Source organism: Oncorhynchus masou, chromosome 21 (assembly GCF_036934945.1).
Source record: "Oncorhynchus masou masou isolate Uvic2021 chromosome 21, UVic_Omas_1.1, whole genome shotgun sequence".
Classification (NCBI taxonomy): Eukaryota; Metazoa; Chordata; class Actinopteri; order Salmoniformes; family Salmonidae; genus Oncorhynchus; species Oncorhynchus masou.
In genome coordinates, this window is record NC_088232.1 from 34,456,682 (window position 1) to 34,475,988 (window position 19,307).

Consider the following 19,307-nt stretch of genomic DNA (forward strand, 5'->3'; position numbering starts at 1 on the left):
CCAAGCTCTGATCCCCCCATCTCATTTCATTAACCTGGACCCAGTTATATAGCAAAACATCCTCCCCCCAAGCTCTGATCCCCCCATCTCATTTCATTAACCTGCACCCAGTTATATAGCAAAACATCCTCCCCCAAGCTCTGATCCCCCCATCTCATTTCATTAACCTGGACCCAGTTATATAGCAAAACATCCTCCCCCAAGCTCTGATCCCCCCATCTCATTTCATTAACCTGGACCCAGTTATATAGCAAAACATCCTCCCCCAAGCTCTGATCCCCCCATCTCATTTCATTAACCTGGACCCAGTTATATAGCAAAACATCCTCCCCCCAAGCTCTGATCCCCCCATCTCATTTCATTAACCTGGACCCAGTTATATAGCAAAACATCCTCCCCCAAGCTCTGATCCCCCCCCATCTCATTTCATTAACCTGGACCCAGTTATATAGCAAAACATCCTCCCCCCAAGCTCTGATCCCCCCCCATCTCATTTCATTAACCTGGACCCAGTTATATAGCAAAACATCCTCCCCCAAGCTCTGATCCCCCTCATCTCATTTCATTAACCTGGACCCAGTTATATAGCAAAACATCCTCCCCCCAAGCTCTGATCCCCCCATCTCATTTCATTAACCTGGACCCAGTTATATAGCAAAACATCCTCCCCCCAAGCTCTGATCCCCCCATCTCATTTCATTAACCTGGACCCAGTTATATAGCAAAACATCCTCCCCCCAAGCTCTGATCCCCCCCATCTCATTTCATTTACATGGCCCCATGTGAATACAGACACCCTCCAGAAACGTCTCCTAAGGAAACGTCTCCTTTGTAGTAAGTATTCCAGTGATTGTAGCCAGTCAGCCTGGTCCTGGTTCCAGTCAGTCAGGCCTCTCTCCCTCAATGAGTCGTCCTCCATGCAGCCGAGAAGTAAGAGGTGACGGTGGCCCCTGGAGGTGAGGTCACCATGGCAGCTGCCAGTGGGCTCTGGAGGTGGCGGGAGGCTGAGCGAGACTGAGATGGTCTGTCAGGAGCTAATTGAGTTCCTCCTCCTGCGCTGACTCTGGGCCAGTGGCTTATCAGGGACATCGCCAAGGGGCCTCCAGGCAGATCTGCCCCTACTGGGGCATCTGATATCACCATCACCCCGCCTGTGGAGATGTCACCCCCCACCCCCCCAGTAGGAGCAGAGAGGGGGGCTGGGGTGAGGTTAGCCAACGCTATCAAACCATGATTTTGGCATCCCACAGCCCACAGCCAGAGAGTGAACAGTACATTCTAAAATGATCTCATGCCATTGTAAAACTCTGTCAAAGGAAGAATCATTTGAGTACACATTTTAAATCACTCCCCATTTTTCATCTCGCCCCATTTTACATCTCTCCCCATTTTACATCTCTCCCCATTTTACATCTCTCCCCATTTTATATCTCTCCACATTTTACATCTCTCCCCATTTTACATCTCTCCCCATTTTATATCTCCCCATTTTACATCTCTCCCCATTTTATATCTCCCCATTTTACATCTCTCCCCATTTTATATCTCTCCCCATTTGACACATCTCCCCATTTTACATCTCTCACCATTTTATATCTCTCCCCATTGTACATCTCTCCCCATTGTATATCTCTCCCCATTTGACACATCTCCCCATTTTACATCTCTCACCATTTTATATCTCTCACCATTTTATATCTCTCCCCATTTTATATCTCTCCCCATTTTACATCTCTCCCCATTTTATATCTCTCCCCATTTGACACATCTCCCCATTTTACATCTCTCACCATTTTATATCTCTCCCCATTGTATATCTCTCCCCATTTTATATCTCTCCCCATTTTATATCTCTCCCCATTTTACATCTCTCCCCATTTTATATCTCTCCCCATTTGACACATCTCCCCATTTTACATCTCTCACCATTTTATATCTCTCCCCATTGTATATCTCTCCCCATTGTACATCTCTCCCCATTGTATATCTCTCCCCATTTGACACATCTCCCCATTTTATATCTCTCCCCATTTTACATCTCTCCCCATTTTACATCTCTCCCCATTTTACATCTCTCCCCATTGTACATCTCTCCCCATTGTACATCTCTCCCCATTTTACATCTCTCCCCATTTTACATCTCTCCCCATTTTACATCTCTCCACATTTTACATCTCTCCCCATTTTACATCTCTCCCCATTTTACATCTCTCCACATTTTACATCTCTCCCCATTTTACATCTCTCCACATTTTACATCTCTCCCCATTTTACATCTCTCCACATTGTACATCTCTCCCCATTGTACATCTCTCCCCATTTTACATCTCTCCCCATTTTACATCTCTCCCCATTTTACATCTCTCCACATTGTACATCTCTCCCCATTTTACACATCTCCCCATTTTACATCTCTCAACATTTTATATCTCTCCCCATTGTACATCTCTCCCCATTGTACATCTCTCCCCATTTTATCTCTCCCCATTGTACATCTCTCCCCATTTTACATCTCTCCCCATTTTACATCTCTCCCCATTTTACATCTCTCCACATTTTACATCTCTCCCCATTGTACATCTCTCCCCATTTTACATCTCTCCCCATTTTTATTATAAACACTCAGGGTGTGTGATGTGCTCATATACAAAGTCAATGCTAATGTGAATAAGAGATAGAGAATGTCTGAGTGTCTGTGTCTGTGTTTAACACTTCAGTACGGGCATTAGCACCCTACAGAAGTCAGCATAGAGCTCACAGCAGGAATACTTACAAATTGGCCCAATTAGTTTCTCCAGGCTCTGTCGTGTTCCTGTGACAGTGTGCAGAATGTTCAGGCCGTGTTCAGAATGCTTCTGGCGGCCCAGCCAGGGAAGGGAAGCGCTGAGACATGGGGATGAGTGCTCTTTAGTTCCCTCTCCTTCTGAAGAAGAGGAGCGGAGAGCGGGAGAGGAGCAGAAAGCGGGAGAGGAGATCATTAGGGCAGCTAATCCTGGTCACGGCAGCAGCACTGGAATGATATTAGGGATCTGAAATACTGTTAGGAGGACCAGCTGGAATCTGATTAAAACCAAACTGCTCAGTGTGCTTTTGTGGGCCCATAACCCACCACTCAGCATGAATGTTGATCCATACAAAGGGAACAAAAGGAGAAGGAAAATGGAGAGAAAGAGAGATATCTTTCAGCCAAGCAGCATAATGGGAAAGACATTTACTGAACCTGAGAAGAAGACAACTATGGATTTCACAACATACCTGGGTCTTCATCAGTTCCGTAGACCTTTTTATTTTATGTCCTGTCTGGGATACATCCTAATTAGCACCTGGTCCATATGTTGTATTTTTATTAACACAGTTCCTGCTGTCAAATTATTCATGTTCATATTTTATTTGCCATATTAATAATAGTATTTATAGATTTAATTTGAACTTGTCCCATTTGAGAATAAGATTAATAGAATATTAATAGAAATGTAAGAAAATATTTGATGAATGTACACTAGGTTCAAATGTTTGGTATTCATTCAATGTCATTAATCAATATAAGCAGCCTTGTTAAAAATATAAGCACAGCGGTAGCATAATGTGTCAATGCGGAATGAGTTAAGGAGATTCTAGCCAGCACATGTATTATAAATGACCACATAGAGCTTGAGGGGAAACAGTTAAGACACTTATGCAATTATGCTAAGTGTCACCCTGGAGGTGACCTTTGAACTGGGGTTAAGCTTACTCTGAATTTGTGAAATAAAAGCTAAATGGAACCATCCCGCATGCTGCCATTTTAAATATATTGCCTTTAATAAGCCGAGTGCATGTGACCTATTATACAGGTGCACAGAGCTATCTAAAACAGAGAACTTAAAGCAGATGAGTAGAGGCTCCTTTCATTCATTTATGTGGATGCAATCCACATGAGTTATTTAAACAGCGACATTACGTTAAAAAGCAACAAGGGAATGGAGCTTTTTTATTTCATTATCTTGTTATTTTCTTGTTTTGCTCTCACTTTGTAAGAGTACATAGAGTCATCTGTTTGAGATATAAATATTCCTTAAAACACGGAGAGAAAAAAACCTTCAAACGTCTTTGGCTTTACTTTTACCTCGTTTTTTGTAGGCATTGTCCAACTTGACTTTATAGTTACTGTGAGAAATACTGTAAATAGAGTCGCATGATACCTAGTAAAAAGTGTGGTTCTGGGTTTTATATTATGTACGCTCTATAGTGAAAGAAATTCCTGGAGTGTTCAGCCGAAGGACTTATTCTACAAGGTCAACGGTTTTAACAGGGGGCATTTTTTATGATTTATTTTAGCAGTTAACCTTTTTGTGAATTTCCAGAGGTGGTGGGCATCTGGACCTCCAATGAATATACATGACAGGAGGGAGGGGAACCCGGGAATTAGATTTAATTTGACATGCTGACCCCCATCTCCACGGGCCCATGAAGCCAGGGTGAGAAAATAAGGTTGACCCTCTGACCTCTGGGCCTGAACCCTACTGTCACCCACCCTTACAATTAAATCAACCAGAGAGAGAGAGACAGCTATCCCGGCTGGCCCGGCCCTTCTCTCGCTGTCCGATGGGGATATGGAAAAGGTTTCTGTCTCACCCTCTCTGCATTCTGAGATGGCCGACTATGTGTCGGATAGATCCTGATGGTGACGTTAGACATACTGGTAGAGAGTATCCCCTCTCTTCCTGCGCTGCTGATGGGAAACTGACATGTCAACTATGGAAACATTACCATTAGTTGGCAACATATTAATATAACTAATGTACTAAAGCAGAACTTAGGCTGTCTAGCTGCCATCAACCATGAACGTTGATGTCTGCATTTGCATAGGCCTCGCAAGGCTCAATTTCATTAATGTGGGCGAGTGCAGATGACCTTTCACCTTGTCAGTGGTGCCTAATGCAGAGGTGTGTGTGTGTGACCCTGCCACGACCCTGATGGGTCACTGTGTCCACACGACCTTTAGAAAGCATAGAGGTTGTCCATCTCTCATAGCGCTCTATCTCCTCAATTCCCTCTGTTTGTCCAGGAAAAGACCAGGTTAGAAGAATCCGCTTTAAATGTGGTGGCGACAGAAATACATTTGTATGGACAAAGAGCTGTTTGAGGGTTAGTTGCATTGTATCGACACAGCTAGAGGTTGCAATTTATTTCAGTCACGGCAGGCAATACATCAGATGAGATGCTGTTATTAACCAGACAGTGAACAAAGTCAATATCCTTCTTTTTTTTGTTGCCTGCCTGCTGACTCAAGGAGACTGCTCCCGGTATGTTCTCTGTACTCTGGCTCCAGTCTAAAATATGGGTCCCAGGAATGCAGTCCTCCCTGTGTTAGCGTTGACTGTGTTCCTGTGTTAACAAGTGGGGTCGGTGTTGAGTGTGTTTATTTCACCTGTGTGTTCTCTCTCTCTCATGGCTGGTGGCATGTGGAGCTAATGAAGCTCTTAGTATCATCCCACCTGGTTGGCTGGTTCTTGATGAGGGTTAGGAAACACCGTGGTGAGGATGAGACAGAGGGGGAGAGAGAGAGATCAGAATAAAAGAGAGCAGCAGAAGTGTCACTGAATGTGTGCTGATATGGAAGAAGTCCTTCTCTTTGGAGTGTGGGAGTGTGGGAGTGTGAAGTGAATTGCTCTGTGTGAACAGTAGCCTACAGAGTTTTCACACGTAGTCAAATTGTGCAAAGATGTGTTTTCTCACTATAGCTGAAACTTTTAATGTCTGTAGTCTAAAAGGCCATGCTAATGGTCATGTTTCTCTCACCTCTCTCCCCTCCCCTCTCTCCCCTCCCCTCTCTCCCCTTCTCCAGGCTGCTGAATAGAATGGCTGTTGATGACCGGCACCTTCCCTCCAGCTGCGGGTCCTACATCAAGACGGAGCCGTCCAGCCCCTCCTCAGTCATCGACACGGTCAGCCACCACAGCCCAAGCGGCAACTCGGACGCCAGCGGCGGCTATGTCAGTGCCATGAACAGCCACTCCAACGGCCTGGACTCTCCGCCCATGTTTACGCCCGGCGGGCTGGGCGCCGGCCCCTGCCGCAAGCGCTACGACGACTGCTCCAGCACCATCATGGAGGACTCACCCATTAAGTGTGAATACATGTTGAACTCCATCCCCAAGAGGCTGTGCCTGGTCTGTGGAGATATAGCCTCTGGGTATCACTATGGCGTGGCCTCCTGTGAGGCCTGCAAAGCCTTCTTTAAAAGGACAATACAAGGTATTTCCCTCCCGCTCCCTGCAGACACACAAGGGATCTGCCCTACTACACATACAGACACTCCATACAGCGTTTTACCCCCCCCCTCCTCCTAACACAATCACCTACTGCCCTAAACCACTATCTTGTTGTTAGACAGAACATGCTGAGTTGTTGCATGGAGCTGTGTTCATCTACATTATTTTCCATTTATCTCCCTGGGAAAAGGTATATTTTTCAAGGCCGGTGACTCCAGTTGTGCTGCTATGGATCGCCAGCATTGGTAAAACACCCAGGGTAACTTAATAGTGAGGGAAATTACATGCAATGCAGCACAGTATGAGGCAACACATTTTCTCGGGCGCTGCATACACAATGGACAGCCACACACAGGACAGGCCACTAGCCAGAGCCGCTCGCAATGACATCATCAGCTGGGGTCAGGCTAGGTAGGGGGCAGTGGTGGTGACATCATCATCAGGGATCAGGTTTGGTGGAGAGTGGTTGTGTTGTGTGCCCAGATGCCTGTGGGGGGTCCAAAGCAGGAGATTGACTATATGTGTGTGTGTGCGTGCATGCGTGCTGGCGTGTGTGCGTGCGTGCGTGTGTGCGTGCACCTAGGGAATAGGGTGTGAGTGGTGCAGATCTGCATGGTATGATGTATCACAGGTTCCCATTAGAGAGGCAATGACAGGCCCCCCACTGTGTGTCTCTCTGTGTGCTCTGTCCTACATTAATCATTGGGACCTACGATACGGAGGGAGATATTATTGAGCCAGGGAAAATCACTGCTGAACATGCACAGCTGCCCCTGCTTAAGTCTACTTAAGAATCTGAGAAATTAAAAGGAAGAATGCAGGAGGCAAATATTGAAATATTCAGCTATAGTAATGGCATGCAGTAAAGTAAACATATTTATCTTGCAAAGGAGACAAATTAATTTGAACTTTTATTTAAATATAAAATAAATAATTTATTTTGTATAATTGTTTTATACCTCAAATATGTTTTGTAAAAATAATAGTCTGTATGTCTCAATTTACGTCCTTGTCTACAAATTGTCCACAGAATTGTCGACAAAATGCCATTATTGTGCCCAGGTTATCGAGTGCAGGCTGTCTAGTAGGTGTTGATTTTGAACACCCCAAATCCTATCAGCTTTAAACAGTCTATGTATCTTTGCAGTCAAACAAAAGCATTAGGCCAAATCCTGCTGTTTACCCATGTTGCCATCAGCTATCCTGTCGATTGATATAAGATGATCATTTTCTCTCAAGTAACATAACTGTGCTTTTGTCCCCTCGCTACAAACCATTGACAGTGACACACAATAGAACAGAAAAGATCTGGAAAGAAAGAGAAGTCTTAAGTGGAGCAATAGCCTGGTACATGAAAAGGAAAATGGAAAGAGTTCCCTTTTTTCCCTCCCTCACTTTACATTGTCGATTTGAAATTCCTCTCTTTCTCCTCTTGGAGGGCTGCCTGTAATGGAACTAATCTGCCGTCGTTTGTCCGAGCCACAGGAGTTTTGTCAATAACAATCAGCGTTTGGAAAGTGTAATTAAGGCCGAGGCTTTTCATTAGGAGGAAGGGAGGGGGCTGTCTCCAGGGACTGCAGGGCCAATTAGAAACTCAGGCACGCGTCGCACGCTGGGTAATTTCAGGGAAAGGAGGGAGAAAAAAAACCTAGGATTTCTTTAGATTGGAGAGGGACCCGAGCGCTCTTTCAGAGGAGGAGAGGAAAAGCTTAATGGCATAATAATCAGACAGGGGTACCAGTCCAGGCAGAAGAGGACAGGGACGAGGACCATGGGACATTTTAGGAGGGGGATGAGGAGGGGGTGAAAGCTTCTGAATTAATAAAAACCACACAGGATGACTGAAGGAGGAATAGAGGGAGCAGTAAACAGTGGGACATAAAGCCCTTGGATGAAGAAGAGGTTGCAGTAGATGAGACCTGATTAATTAAAGAAATAACGAGGCTGTCTATCCAGGGTGGAGGGTGTGAGATGATGTCCCTCAATGACAACAACACAGAAGATGTGTCTTTTACACACATTCATCACATTGTTTTTAAGCAATGACACTAAAGCTAATGGACTTTTTTCCATTACATTTTTAGCACATAATGAAATTTGAGACGATAGTGACCACACGGTTAACTGTCCGTGTTGAATATTTTCCAGAAGTCTCGGTTTTTCTACTTGGGATTCCTGGATTCATTTAGTATTTCCTACTCTTAACTCTTCTTCTCTCCTTTACTTCCTGATGTTCCACTGCTGTAAAAGAGACCTGCTGCCCCTACCTCTTCAACAGGACAGAATGGCAAATCCATCTTCTATCACCTAGTCATTCAGTGAAAAGCGCCCCTGAACTCTTACATGGAGATAGTTACATTAGTCATTCTCGAGGCCCAAATTAATGTCAACCTAGATCACCATCCATCCCGGACAAACTCCTATTCTCATAGCTCCCTAATCACAGGCCCATGCCGCACCTCGCGTGCCCTGCCAATCAAAAGCATCGATCTCTTATTGAACCTTATTTTTCTCTCATTTTGAACCCAAGTATAAAATTGCTTGAAAACCAACTGAACTCAGTGGCCCTCTTTTTTATATGAAGTAATAGACCTTGACAGTAAGCCTGTAAAAGTCAGTTTAGATTTTGATGAGAAATACCTGCGATTTTACTATAATTTACTTACAGGACCTGACTTTCCCTCACTGCCCTGGCACAGGTCCTGAAAAGCCATAAAATAAATTGAGACAGATAAATATCGAGAAGAAAATCATTTTTTTCTTCTTTCCTTCTCAGATTTTTATGTTATTTGTTTAATACTGTAACCTTTGAAACCAGAGATGAACCCTGCATTCTAGTTCAGGGTATATATTAACTCCTCCAATGCTTGACTGACTGGCTGTATAAATAGACATTTGTCTGAGGATCAGTCCTTGAGCTATAAACGCCAATAAAGGTGAACCAATCATGTATTTTTATATATAAATACAAAACATCCTAATATTTAGTTGCACCCCCTATTTTGCCCTCAGAACAGCCTCAATTCGTCGGAGAAGGGACTCTACAAGGTGTCGAAAGCATTCCACAGGGATGCTGGCCCATGTTGACGCCAATGCTTCCCACAGTTGTGTCAAGTTGGCTGGATGTCCTTTGGGTGGTGGACCATTCTTGATACACACTGGAAACTGTTGAGGGTGAAAAACCCAGCAGCTTTGCAGTTCTTGACACACTCAAACCGGTGTGCCTGGCACCTACTACCATGCCATGTTCAAAGGCACTTAAATATTTCGTCTTCCCATTCAATCTCACAAGGCTTAAAAATAATTATTTAACCTGTCCCCTTCCCTTCATCTACACTGATTGAAGTGGATTTAACAAGTGACATCAATAAGGGGTCATAGCCTGGATTCACCTGGTCAGTCTGTCATGGAAAGATCTTTGTACAACTGCTTTGTACACTCAGTGTATATTGGTCTATGCACACTGTCATTTTAGTGTATATGAGAGAGTATGCCTGTGTGTGTGTTTGGGTTTAATGACTATGCCTGTGTGTGTGTTTGGGTTTAATGAATATGGTTGTTTGTGCATGGTCTCTGTTTCAAATCAAATCAAAAATGATTTGCCACATGTGCCAAATACAACAAGTGTAGACTTTGCCGTGAAATGCTTACTTACAAGCCCTTAACCAACAGTGCAGTTCAAGAAGAAGAAAGTATTTACCAAGTAGACTAAAATGAAAAGTAATAATAAAAAATAACACAATAAGAATAAACAATAACGAGGCTATATACAACGAGGCTATATATAACGAGGCTATATACAACGAGGCTATATACAACGAGGCTATATACAGATTCCAGAGTCGGCTACTCTGATAATTGCCTCCTGGCAACAGATGGGAAATAGATGGGCTTATTATTATGGTATGGTTGTGCTGTGACAACAGACACAACAGGAAGAGAGACATACCGCATCATCTCCCTTTTCTCACACATTTATTTACCTCAATTCCAAAGAGATGAGAGGAATTAGCATGATGATTTCTAACCCAGATACAGAAGAATTTCTAATTATTTAATACATCTTGGGACCCTCCACTTGATCTATCCAATATCATTAACATAATTGCATAAGTTGTTAAAGGGGGTTGGAGGGTTGAAGGGGGAACCCCACTGGAATGTTATACAGCTCTTACTCTCTCTCTCTCTTTAGAAAACTCTGAGCGAGGGTCAGTGTGGAGAGAAAAGCAGGTTGGCTGTGTTGAGATGGAATCCCAATGTGCCTGTGTATGGCTGTTTATCTAGAGGCAGGAGAGCTGCTGGAGCAAGTCTGTGTGCAGTTAGACAGGATAATACGGTATATAGGCCTATGTCAGTCTATATTGAAGTCATCAAGGTTAATCCTTCTAAATGGAAAAGAAACTGTACACAGCATTGAATAGATAATAGTTGAGTAGATAACATGGCTTTGTGGTAGATAAATAAAGAATCCAAGCTTAAGAATGACAAAACAAGTATTGTGTCTCCAGTGTGCCTCAGAATGCGCTTCTCTGTTCTTCCATTCATGGTGGACAAGGAATGATTCTAATTCAGGACCTCGAGTAGCTTGATATTATTTTGAAAGCCTTCATTGAAAACCTTGACGACAGTAAAAATGTAGGGAATCGGACACAAGGAGAATGCCATCGTTTATCCTGTCCTTCCTTTCTATTGCACAGGCAGAAACATCTCTTTTATTGAGTAGAAGTTAAACTCTTTTTCATTGTGTTGTCCCGGTATCAGACGCTGTCGTACTGGATGTGAATAATGCATAAGGCGTCTTGCCTGTACACTATGTAAATAGTCAACAATGGCAACAGCGGTGACAACAGGGTTGGGGCTCCTGGAGCATTATGTAAAGTGGCTGGGGGCCGTGTGTCCAGCTCTCCCCCCTGCTATTGAGGCGGCAGGGCGGCCAGCCACTCTGAAGGGAAGCGGGATGCAGGCTGGATGGTTGGCTGCTCCAGAGGCCTGAAGGAGACATGCTCAGAATTAATGAGAACAATTTAGCAAGGGGCAAGGGTGCATTTATGAAGGGGTCCATGAGGAGTACTGGAGGTCTCCTCTCCCTCCCTCCTCCTTCACCCCCACCTCTGGAAGTTACCTTGTTCCCTGGAGGTCACCTCATCTCACCTCAGACACACTACTGTAATGGATTGTTGCCCAGGAGATGATTAACAAATGCTGATGCCCAATGTCTGGTCTGCACAAACTGATTTTTATAGACCATAGAATCCTGTGTGATATACAGTAACTGTTTTGGGGATTTAACCTAGAGTACACACTGCATCGTACAATGTAAATGACAATGTCCTAAAATGTGTATTGTATCCTTACTTTTATGCTTACTTTTATTCTACATGTAAAAAAGGAGAGAAAAAAGGTAAAAACATTTAACCTTTTGCTTTTCCTTTGCCTATAACTCAATAGGAAGATACACTGCGTTATAAAGAGGGATCAGGTTAAGGCTGACCCATATGTCTTGTCCTTCTCAGGCAACATAGAATACAGCTGTCCCGCCACAAACGAGTGTGAGATCACAAAACGGAGACGCAAGTCATGTCAAGCCTGCCGCTTTATGAAGTGTCTCAAAGTGGGGATGCTCAAGGAAGGTAAGGAGATCTCTGCAAGTGTCTGTCTGTCTGTCTGTCTGTCTGTCTGTCTGTCTGTCCATCTGTCTGTTTGTCTTGGTATCACTCTCTTTATGTTAATTGAAATAATCTCAAAATTCGCAGCAGTGGCCAGACAACTGATCTGAGTCCCTGGTCTGTTCTGTCCTCCCCCTACCAACACAGCAGTAAATCATGGGCAGCTGAGCTGGGGACAGAAATATGCTGAATAGGTCGATCCTGCTGTCTGAGTAATAGAAATGTAACAGTATTCCGACTGGAAAGGCTTCTGCTGGGTCCCTGAGCACACACTCCGGCCAGTCTCAGCTCTCCCCAGCATATTGATCCACTAAATGTTTTCCGAACATCTCAGCTCTCTTCTTGTGGATGATTTTATAAAGTCACCCCAACTGGGAATTCAGTGACAATTAAAAATGCTGCCGATGGATTTCTCCGGCCAGGTTTCTTACCACTGCCAGGCCCCCTGAGACCCCAGGCTGGGCTGCTCCTTCCAGGGGAGGCCCTAGCCCCCTACCAACCTGGCCCCCTTCCCTTGCATTACTGCCACTTTATCCCCCTCCCCTCCTCACTTGTTGGTCTCTCCAAACAGCCCCAACACATGAATAATGAGAGCAGTGTGGCTGGGGAATGGGGAGGTGCTGTCATATTTATTTAGCTGCCCGCTGGGAAGAGCTCTTTAAGGAAACATGCTCTTTATGTCTTACTTTCCGCGAGCGCTGGTGAGAATAGGTCAAGTGGTGCTTATGTTTGACTAAGCATGATTATCCCTCCACTGCCACTGTACTACAGGCTAGACGTGAAGAAAGGACTCAGAGGGAGATATTCTCTATTACAGTGGCAGAAGAACACAACATGATTAGTCATTTTATACTCCATAGCAGTAGCCTAATTACAATCCCTTAAAATATGTTGTTAACTAAGTACAACCATTTTCATGTTGTTTTTGGCATCCTTACTGATCAACATGACATGCAGTATACCCAACTGCTTCCCCACCCCCCTTCTCCCTTAATTCACCAGAGAATGGAATGTATAGTACATCCTATCCCATCTCCAACTCCAGTGGCATATTAGTCTATATAGATCTCTGGTTTGTAACATAATCTCCGTACTGCATGAAGCAAGATAAAGAGACTGGGCCAGAAAGACAGGTTCAGCGCTTTACTATCTGATGAAAAATTAATGCCAATATATCATCTGGGGGAATAAGAGACTACAAAATATGTAGTGATGGTCATAAATGCCTGGCCAGTGTCGGGTCAAAGTAGGAGATAGTATAGAGAGAGTGTAGAGATCAAATATGCAGAGAGAGACTTAGTCCAGCGTTCTAATGCATACTTCTGTATATTCAGCATATCCACAGATTGAAAACTACGCTAATTTTTACAGAGTGGGTTTCGCCACATATTAGAATGGAGGTAGAGATTACCACTGGCTCTGTGAAGTCCTTCAGGAATCAGGTCACCCTCCTCTCTCCCACCTTCAGCGACGCTTTTCAAACACAATCAAAAGAAGTAAATACATTTCCCAAATTAACAGAAAGATGTGAAATGCATCTTAATGCACGCCGCACGCTATCTTCTCCTTAGATCAAGGTCAGGCGTCTTACGGCGGCGTGCGTGAGTGTGAAACCAATGAATCTGGTCACGGGAACTAGGGACTGGAGGAGATGCTAGTCTAAGCTCTACGAAGCCATCGGCTCAACGCCATGTCCAGGCTCAGGGGCTGGAGATGGTCAATGCTCATGTGACTAAAGCAAACCCTCTGGAGTTCATTACTGCAGAAAGGTCATTCACTCAAGAAAAAAGAAAATACTAATTATAACTTTATAGCTATGTAGAGTAGTTTCCTAACATCAGGCACTCTATGGAACTACAGTACATTTTAATGCATCACAACACACCTAACATCTCTTTTTAAATGTTCACATTTTAGTCATTTAGCGCTCTTATCCAAAGTGACTTACAGTAGTGACTACATGCATTTGTCATACTTTTTCATGCTGGTCCCCCATTGGATTGAACCCTGGCGTTGCAAGCCCCATGCTCTAACATCTTAGCCACGCGGGCCATGATATAACTGCATTTCAAGACATTCAGGGAGATCTTGGAAGTGCAAAGGAATTACTTTTTTCCCTCAGTGCCCATGTTAAGGTTAATAGTTAATACCTTTCAAAGCAAGGGATTTCAAGGCTTTACCTCCCCTACTGATTAAGCGAGTACATGGTAAGGAATTAGTGCATGTTTTTAGTCCATTGGAAAAGGCTCCAGTTTATCTCTGTAGACGTCTTAAGGGAAGTGTAAGGGAAGTGATCTCCAAAGATCAGCAGTCTGCTTAAAGGGGATCTGCCAGAGACTTGAGTTGAATCGCTCTACTTTCCCCCGACTGTATAAAAGAGGAAGTGATCAATAGAAGAATCAAATGTCAGGGGCTACAGGTTTCTCCTCTGATCAATGGAGGGGGATCAGAGCTGAGAGAGAGAGAGAAAGAGGAACAGATACTATTGAGAGATTACATTGACATAATTCAGTGGCAGATGCCCCCGTACACACTGATACACACACATGCAGACACACACACACAAACAGACACATACACACACGACACACACTCCCACACTACAGTACCGCTGTGCTACCTCTCAGTAATAGGCTCTATCTTGTTATGTTCCCTGGGCTGACAGGTGAGAGCACAACAGACATGTTTTAAAGGAGGGTGAAAGAGGCTGATACACAATAAACCTTCCTGTATATCACTCTGATTAGAAGACACGCGACAGAACAACCACATCCCACAAGAGCACCCCTACCATCCTTACTACATCATAAAGTACGTACACACAAGCCACATACATGCATACACATAAAAATGGATTCACACCAACATATAAGTAAGACATGTACACAGACAGCCACTGAATGTGTGCTTCAGGAAATGGGGATTCAATTGTTTGGTTCCATAAGAACCTATTAAAAGAATGAACATGCAATGTGAGATGTTTCAAACAGCCCAAGTGTAACTTGGCCTTCATATGAAGCCTGCATCTTGAGTGGGGAGTGAACCCAGTTTGATGTTACTGCAATAGGGTTAGATAGTTCCACTACTCTATGGGCAGGTGGACAGAGCATGTGATGAGAGCAGACTGGGGGCCCAATCAGCAGATAGGGGTAGGAGGGCCATCGTGTGACCATTTTTCCGCTGCCCTTGCTCATCACCACTCGTGATTAAAAATGCTGCAACACGCTTACAAGCATGCAAAGCTGGCAACAGGGGCTCTTTGAAATAGTGCTGACGGGGGTTTAGCAGGGTGGCTGCCTTGAAAGGCAGGGTTCACCATGCCTCGCCATGTGGCCTTCTGATTTTCCCAGCTAAAATAGGGTCCGCCTAAGCCCCCCTTGGCACTGCCAACCATCCCAGACATCCTGACACTTTCCCTACGGAGAGACATCCAGAACAGGTGACGGGCTCAAAATAAGGGCCCCTACTACGGCCGGCCACACAAAGTGAGGGAAGACAGGCCCTTTTGTAGGAGTGTGCTCTGAGTGGGATTATTATTGTTTTTGGAGAGAAAGAGGAGCCCTAGGTCAGCTGGCCCCAGCCCCCGCCCCTAGCCCGCCGCTAATCTGTGCACAAATGCCAGCCGCCTTGGCCAAAAGCCCTTTACCCCTTTACCCCTGCACCCTGCTTTGAGCTGACACCCGAGATAACCAGCCACAATCACCCTCCCTTTACCCAAACACAGGGTGATGGTGCAGGCCATTAAACACGGAGGTGATGAGGCAGAACTCACCCCTCTTCACGCACACATTCACATACACACAGACACATTTACATACACACAGACACATACACACAAATACATGCAGTACCGATGCACCGGACACAAACAAACAATCCAAAGCTTGGTCCATGGCTCACCGAAGTGACACATAGGCTTGACCAAGGCCTCTGTGAGTTTCTCCAAGAGGAGTCAGACACATGGAAAGAACTGGTCTACTTCTCTCTCTCTCTCTCTCTCTCTGACACAATCCCTTGCTCTCTGTCTCATTCTCTCCCTGTCCGCCCTCCCTGTATGGTCCTGTTTGACTGTAAAATGAGACAGGTTAGTGCCAAGCTTTAATTCCTGTCAGCATCTGGTAATTATGACCGGGAAAGCTGTAATTACAAGAGGCACCCATGTACCTGGGACTCCTCGTCACTGTGGCTTTACGCTGGCTAACACGTACAGCCACATGACTCACCAGCCAGCCCAGCCCAACACCACGGGACAGCTCATAGGCTACGGTACATTCATACCACCTGGCTGTATCTGAGCTCCTCAGGAGAGCCCAGAGAAACTCTAGAATATGGTGACATCACAATTATCGCTGGTATTTTCCACTCCTATAGTACAACCAGATGAATCTGAATTGTAACCCTCCTAAGCACTTAAACCTAGCAAGCACCAACTTGTGACATAGGAGTCCGTCTTGTCATGGGTTCATACTCGAGGCCTCGTCCCTGAATAGATTTACTGGTCAAATATTCCTTGACACGATTTTTACATGCTACATATGAAAGATGTAAATTGGGGAATGAGGAATTTGTGATGTTCGCTAATGTGGCAGCCGTCAGATGATCCCCCAGTGTTTGCTGAGAAGGATGGGTCTCTTCTGGGAATTGTGTGTAATTAGGTTAGTAGGTTGACAGTGTCAGGAAATTTAAAGACAATCCTAATCAGATGTGTTTCTAGGGAATCAAATAATTTATATAAGTCGAATAAAATCTCCTTATTCTATTCCTACACGATAATCCTGTTTGCTATAGCTACCCATGCATAGAGTCTAGTTTGGGAGAAGGGGGTATGGTTCACTCAATGGAAGGGGTGAAAATGACCGTTTTCATAATCCATCGTTTCAGTCCTTTCTATTGAATGAAGGCTATTATTTACGTACTAAATCATCTCCTTTTTGCTCCCCATCCATCCCCACTGTCTGTTCCCTCCATCGACCTCTAATCACTGTACATAGGGACATCCAAACCCATCCTCCAAGAGAGTACAGGCTGAGGGGGAAATTGTATTAGCCTCATTTGCAGTGGTCACACAATACCCAGCTATGACACTGTCTTTGTAGTTATAAAGTGATGAAATCATCAAGCAAGTCCTCTCCCTGTCAGTGATTTTAGCAGAGGGCACTTGGTGTGCTGACAAATAAATCTCCTCCACCAGCTAGACCATACATACACTACAGGATAATACCTCTGATCAAATCTGGTTTAGCATCCATTTGTTTCGGGGTGTTTAGGTTATACATAATGGGGAAATAGATAGACATTTGCTATACAGAGTAAAGATCCATCAGGCACATTCAGCAGTGTGCAGGACTGTGTCTCTGTGCAGGACCGTGTCTCTGTGCAGGACCGTGTCTCTGTGCAGGACCGTGTCTCTGTGCAAGACCGTGTCTCTGTGCAGGACCGTGTCTCTGTGCAGGACCGTGTCTCTGTGCAGGACCGTGTCTCTGTGCAGGACCGTGTCTCTGTGCAGGACCGTGTCTCTGTGCAGGACCGTGTCTCTGTGCAGGACCGTGTCCCTGTGCAGGACCGTGTCCCTGTGCAGGACCGTGTCTCTGTGCAGGACCGTGTCCCTGTGCAGGACCGTGTCTCTGTGCAGGACCGTGTCTCTGTGCAGGACCGTGTCTCTGTGCAGGACCGTGTCTCTGTGCAGGACCGTGTCTCTGTGCAGGACCGTGTCTCTGTGCAGGACCGTGTCTCTGTGCAGCCCCAACAGGATGATGCACGTGAAACATAAATGTTTTGCATACGATTAAATGAAATCACCAAACATCATCCTGTATCACATAAATGTTTTGCATACGATTAAATGAAATCACCAAACACCATCCTGTATCACATAAATGTTTTGCATACGATTAAATGAAATCACCAAACATCATCCTGTATCACATAAATGTTTTGCATACGATTAAATGAAATCACCAAACACCATCCTGTATCACATAAATGGAACACTGCAGATGAAATATTTTTACTCCGTTGAAAAATAATAGAATAGAAAGGACAATCCAAATGGAAACACTCTTATCAAATAATGAAATAATAAATAACTTATGTTACGATGAGGTTGGTGACATTTACAGTATCGGTGCGGGTCCCCTGTGAGTGGCAGAGAGTGATAAGACCTCACTCCTGTCCCGTGAAAGAGGGGTGAAAGAAGGAGCCTTTATTGGAAAGCTAACCTCTATCTATCTGTGTCATAATTCTATAAGACTGTACACCAGACAGTGTGTGGATGTGGTTGTGTGTTCATTCCTCCTACAGGAGCTACATGGCTGGACACAGAGGCCTCTAGACACTGAGCTCACCGGTACCTTGTTGTTCATTAGTATGCCGTCCACCTCACCCCAAAAAAACGAAATAATTAGAGGACCAGTCTGTGAGATCATTGACCCTGCATTAAATATTCATATGTTTAGAGCTCCGTCAGGCTCGGCAGTGTCACAGTAGACCAGCCAGGCATGGACCGCATATAGGAAGGCAGAGCCAGCCGGCAGTCTCTCTGACACACTGGCACTCCCTTTACTCTCTCTCTCACCATGCAGACAACAGAACAGAGCCATTCCTCTGGGCAGACACACACACCTCAGCTTGGTCAGGCTTTCAGACGTAATGCCCCCTCATATAACAAGAGGAATAGTTTAGTATTGGTTTTTGATCATTTGGGAATCTGATGAGTGAATCTGAGTGTGTGATTGGGGAATTAGACGTAAATGTGTGTTGTGTAACTCTCTACCAATAACAATGTACTAATTGTGGAACTACTTAAAACTGTGTTAAATTGTTATTTTTATTGATAACATTCCTATGTTGTAGAATTGATTGATTCATTTTATTTGTCAGAATGGTGAAATTGTATTTCCTACTCAAAGGTCTCCTTGCATCTTGTCATGTGTCAGGTGTGCGTCTGGACCGCGTGCGAGGTGGGAGACAGAAGTACAAGAGGAGGATGGATGCAGAGAACACAGCGTACCTGGGCCTCACCCTCCCCCCTCCTGCCAAAAAACCCCGTGAGTAGTGCTCTGTTACCGCACGACCCATCCCCCTTCCCGCAGCGTTCCCCAGACCAGGTTCAGTTAAAGACAAATGCATTTTATTCAGACCAGATTCTCCTGTTGTCTGGATAGATGTATTTCCATAGGAGAGCACTTCTAGAGAATATATATTAGGCCAGACAGGCATTGTTCTGGTAACAGCTGAGTTATGACAAATCTCAGAGCAGATGACCGATATTAAACAGTGACTGGCTTCTCAGGGATAGCAGTCCTAGGAATATCCTCTCACATAATGTTGAGTAATGTGAGGAGAATTTTTATTATCAACCATATTAAACCATTCATTCGTTTACTTG

General features: G+C 44.5%; 1 protein-coding gene across 2 annotated transcripts in view; it reads left to right on the plus strand.

Moving 5' to 3' along the window:
* esrrb (estrogen-related receptor beta) overlaps window positions 1-19,307 on the plus strand; it is a 65,598-nt gene that overhangs the window by 18,654 nt on the left and 27,637 nt on the right. For both annotated transcript variants that reach the window (XM_064928262.1, XM_064928261.1), the window contains 3 exons: window positions 5,828-6,237; window positions 11,768-11,884; window positions 18,856-18,966. In XM_064928262.1, coding sequence (XP_064784334.1) covers window positions 5,841-6,237; window positions 11,768-11,884; window positions 18,856-18,966 — 625 coding nt within the window. In that variant the 5' untranslated portion in view covers window positions 5,828-5,840. The remainder of the gene's footprint in view (window positions 1-5,827; window positions 6,238-11,767; window positions 11,885-18,855; window positions 18,967-19,307) is intronic.